At 34.8% G+C, this 977-nt stretch overlaps 1 protein-coding gene across 1 annotated transcript in view; it reads left to right on the forward strand.

Moving 5' to 3' along the window:
* Window positions 1-977, forward strand: part of PGAP1 (post-GPI attachment to proteins 1) — a 125,253-nt gene that overhangs the window by 44,561 nt on the left and 79,715 nt on the right. Inside the window, 1 exon segment of the mRNA XM_012641638.1 lies at window positions 850-962. Coding sequence (XP_012497092.1) covers window positions 850-962 — 113 coding nt within the window.

Genomic DNA, 977 nt, shown 5'->3' on the forward strand with positions numbered 1-977 from the left:
GCTGCTGGGTTAGGATTTCTAGGCCTTTTCTGTGGCCATAGCTAAGAAATGTATTTTATCTTAACTAAAAGGCCAAAAAACACAATTTAAAAAAAACAGGCATTCGTACTGATACTTCCAGAACAAATTCAGGACTACAAAGTTTATACCTAATCTCTATCTTAACCTCTGTGTCTTCTTCCTCCCCTAGCAAGTTGAATAGTGGTAGATTCCAAATGGATTTTTTATGCTAGTACCCCCCTTTTTTTATAAAGGGAGGGACTGATAAAAAGTTGCCAACTTTTTGTGCTAGGCTATTAAAAAAAAAGCAGAAGGACAATAGAAGAGAGTAGTTCCAGGGAAGAACAGCTGGCAATTTACATTTTCTCTAGTGACCAGTGTATTTTTTGTTGTGGGATTGGCACTGGCTTGAGTATGGAAACTAATGTGTTGGAATCACTAGACCAGAGAATCTCTTTAAGTTCTGTTCTGATGCTATACCTCTTTATAATGTTTTACTCTTAACTATTACTTGAGAGGCACTGTTGCATAATAATTAAAGCATGGATTGTAGAGCCAGAATGCCTGGGTTTGGATCCCAGCCCAGACTCAAAATAGCTGTGTGACTTTGGGCAAGTTCCTTAGTTTCTCTGTGCTTTAGTTTCTTCATATTTAAAATGCAGATAAAAAGGTTATTATCTCTTAGAGTTCTTGTGATTATTAAATAAGTTAATAACATGTTCAGTGTTCAGAACAGTGCTGGGCTGAGTAAAGAAATGTTGACTCATATCATTATTACTTGAAACAATATTTCACTGAAGTATTACAGTAGATATAAAATGATACAGAATGTATCAATGTTCTTTCTAGATAACTCAAAATTCCAAGAAGAAATTGTCAGTTTTGAATCACCACTTTATAAGACATCCTGCAAAACATTTTGAGGAAAAACCAGCTATAATTTCTGACTTAACAGGTTGGTGGTAATAACACATTTT

This window comes from Propithecus coquereli, unplaced genomic scaffold (assembly GCF_000956105.1).
Source record: "Propithecus coquereli isolate 6110/MARCELLA unplaced genomic scaffold, Pcoq_1.0 Scaffold167, whole genome shotgun sequence".
Classification (NCBI taxonomy): domain Eukaryota; kingdom Metazoa; phylum Chordata; class Mammalia; order Primates; family Indriidae; genus Propithecus; species Propithecus coquereli.